We start from the raw sequence: 3,277 nt of genomic DNA, 5'->3' as shown, positions 1-3,277 counted from the left end.
TTGACTTAATCTGATTAATAGTATTTCTTCTTCTCAAGTTTACATTTTTCATCAGTTTCTAATCATGTTTCTGATACTTCATTGATTATATTAATGCTGACATATTTGATTGAAAACTTTAGATTATAGTCAGACTTTCTTGCTGGCAAGGGAGTGTCTTGTTTGATAGTAAATAATAAAATTTTACCCATAATTAGAGTCACAGTAGTAACAACCTATCAAGTGTACATTCTTATCAATTTATAATTACTTTTCTTGTGCACTATTAGTAACTTAGAACTGTTATATGTGAAAACTTTAAACTGTAGTCAGATTTCCTATTTCTGGTCACATGGTCAATTGATCACAGTGATCATGATCAGAGGAAGTGCAATAAGCTGTATGATTACAAATTCTTTCATTAAGAAAACTAATTTGGGTTTATTATTGCTTTTGCATTGTATTTATCATGGTGATGATAATAACCTTTCATCCTTGAAGCAGTAACATGTTTTTTAATTGATTTCATAATTATAAACCCTTTCCCGCCGGGTGGCATGTACGTGCCATGGAATGCCTGGACTATATTCTGGGTGGCATGTGTATGTATGACATGGTGCATTGGTCCTATTTTCTGGGGCATGTATGATCATGCCATGCATGCTATGGTGATGACACGATCCCCCTGCAGCAGGGCCCAGGCCACTATTAATACAACTTGGGAGAGAGGACTTTTGTATTGGGAAATCACCTTTTAAAGTGTTAAAACCATGCCAGGCAGATGATCATTAACTTTTAAGTAAAGTTTAATTCAATCATGACAGGAGCCCCTTTGTCATAATGTCAAGGCGCATGTGAAGTCAGCAGCCCAAGGGAAAAATCAGAAGCACAGGGAACATAAGATTACCCCGCTCACTTTGCTCTTGGATGTGACATAATCAGTTTTAGATAATGATGCTAAAAAGGGGCTTTGAGCCTGCTAAAAAGTGGCTGTGTATCCTCAGTGAATTCATCCATTGCCAAGGAAGTGCACAATGGTTCACCAATTAGAGCATAACATGTTAGAACATCATCCTAGAGGGATATTGTTGATCCCAGAAAAAAAACAAAATATTTAGACACCTACAAAAAAAAGATTGTTTCATAGTTTTCTTCTTCATTTTACTTCAGATAATAATGTATTTTAACATTTTTTTCAGCTTACCGGTAGTGAGCACGAATCTCTTGCAAAACTCATCTTTATGGAACTAAACGATGCTTATTCGGAATTTGAAAATGATCCCAATCAGCAGCAGATCTTCAAGTAGAGGAAATCTTAAATAATATAAGAAAATATAACCAGGAAAGATGCCTTTTTTTTCTTTTCTTTCTTTAAGATTGTGGAATAATACTAAATAACCAAGAAGTTGAGGTGTGACAGATCCAAATAGTTGCACTGAAAATGTGATATTAGATGTCTCTTTTCTTTTTTTCCATTTGCAACTCTGTTATTGTTATATATATTTTAGTAATCCTTCATTTTGGTTTGAAGATACTCTGAGGGTTCATAGAGATAAACAAAAAATAAAATAAGGAAACCACAAAGTAATGTTTATGATAGTATACCCCCTTCCCCATCACCAAAATAGAGATAAGATTATAAAAAATCTTTTGGAAACCAATGGTGTAAATAAGCCCTCATATTGTGTATGTAATACTAATATTTTTGTTTTTGCTTTGTTTTTGTTTTTTTTCTTTTTTTCTTTTTTTAGATGCTTGCATTTATAACATTTATGAATTTGTACTTCTTTTTTTCTATAACTTTTTTTTTTTTGATCTGGTATGGTACTTCTGTCTGTTTTCCTTAAGATAATTTTCCTTTCATGTCTTTTATTAAAGAAACAAATTTAAAGATAGTTTTGTCCTAATTCTAATCCAGTTTTCATTTAGGGTTCACATGCAGTAGGCCTATTGTTTGTTTTTTCTTTCTTGTTTTCCTTTCCTTTCCTTTCCTTCCTTCCTTCCTTCCTTCCTTCCTTCCTTCCTTCCTTCCTTCCTTCCTTCCTTCCTTCCTTCCTTCCTTCCTTCCTTCCTTCCTTCCTTCCTTCCTTCCTTCCTTCCTTCCTTCCTTCCTTCCTTCCTTCCTTCCTTCCTTCCTTCCTTCCTTCCTTCCTTCCTTCCTTCCTTCCTTCCTTCCTTCCTTCCTTCCTTCCTTCCTTCCTTCCTTCCTTCCTTCCTTCCTTCCTTCCTTCCTTCCTTCCTTCCTTCCTTCCTTCCTTCCTTCCTTCCTACAAATTACCCATTGGTTCAATTTCATAAAGTTACCACTTGTTGTGTTCTCCTGGTCAGATGCTGTCTCTGGCAAAATGCATTGTATGTGTGTCCTGTTAAGGCAAAGTAGTTTCAAGGAAAGAAGCTTCCATTTCCTGAGTCTAGCATGGATCATATTAGCTTTCTTGGTATCCTAGGACAGAGGGAGTGAGTCATGGTGTCACACCCTTAGGCAAGTCATGTCTCTAGGGTGCCTGGTATGACACATTTGATTTAGGCATGGAATGGGGCTCTGTACTGGCAGCTTATTGAGTTGGATGCCTGAGACAAAAGTCTTAGATGTTACCTGTGTACTTTTGAATTACGAGGAAGTCTATTCCAGTTTTATATTTTAGTCAGTTTTCTGTTGGCTTACTAAAAGATAATTTTGATCATGATCATTTGTATAGTGACGATTCATTATTAGTTGATTCTGAGTTGATCTCCTTTTCCATAAAGTAGATTAATAAGTAAAAGAAAATACTGCATCTTTGATATGTGAAAAAGAATGCATTGATACAGCATGATTAGGGATTTCAGTATTATTTGCATTAGACATTGGAAACATAAAACATGAAGAAGGTAAGGGCTTCCCATTGCGGAAGGGTACATATAATCATATATTTTTTTTCTTTATCTGTGGATTTATAAGAAGTTGAAGATTTTTAATTTACGGATAGCAATGAGAGGAGGCATTAAATATGGAAATAAGACTTGTAGGCAGAGGTTTACTGTAAGGAGTAAATGATAGGTATAGTGAAAGTCCACATAGCCACTCTATTGCTATAGCTGTGACGCTTTGAATAAATTTCTGTAGGAACATCAGAGATAATTATAGTTGTTAATTATCTGTGGTTTGTAAAGTAGTCATTAACAGAGCTGTTGAAATAAATGTAAGGAAATGTATGTTTCTATTTGATTTGCATTGAATGAGTTGATGTGAGAGTATATATTTTGGTGAATTTTCATACGCAGATACAGATACATGGAGATGAAGACAAGCAAGCAT

The 3,277-nt window shown here is 34.9% G+C and overlaps 1 protein-coding gene across 1 annotated transcript in view; it reads left to right on the top strand.

Annotated features, from left to right (window-relative positions):
* Positions 1 to 2,052, top strand: part of LOC125047272 (cyclin-G-associated kinase-like) — a 37,799-nt gene extending 35,747 nt beyond the window's left edge. Inside the window, 1 exon segment of the mRNA XM_047645501.1 lies at positions 1,179 to 2,052. Coding sequence (XP_047501457.1) covers positions 1,179 to 1,286 — 108 coding nt within the window. The 3' untranslated portion in view covers positions 1,287 to 2,052.
* Positions 2,053 to 3,277: the final 1,225 nt, after the last annotated feature.

The sequence above is a fragment of the Penaeus chinensis genome, chromosome 40, assembly GCF_019202785.1.
Source record: "Penaeus chinensis breed Huanghai No. 1 chromosome 40, ASM1920278v2, whole genome shotgun sequence".
In the NCBI taxonomy this organism is placed as follows: domain Eukaryota; kingdom Metazoa; phylum Arthropoda; class Malacostraca; order Decapoda; family Penaeidae; genus Penaeus; species Penaeus chinensis.
Note: the sequence above shows the minus strand (reverse complement) of the source record. Positions and strands in the feature narration are given on the sequence as shown.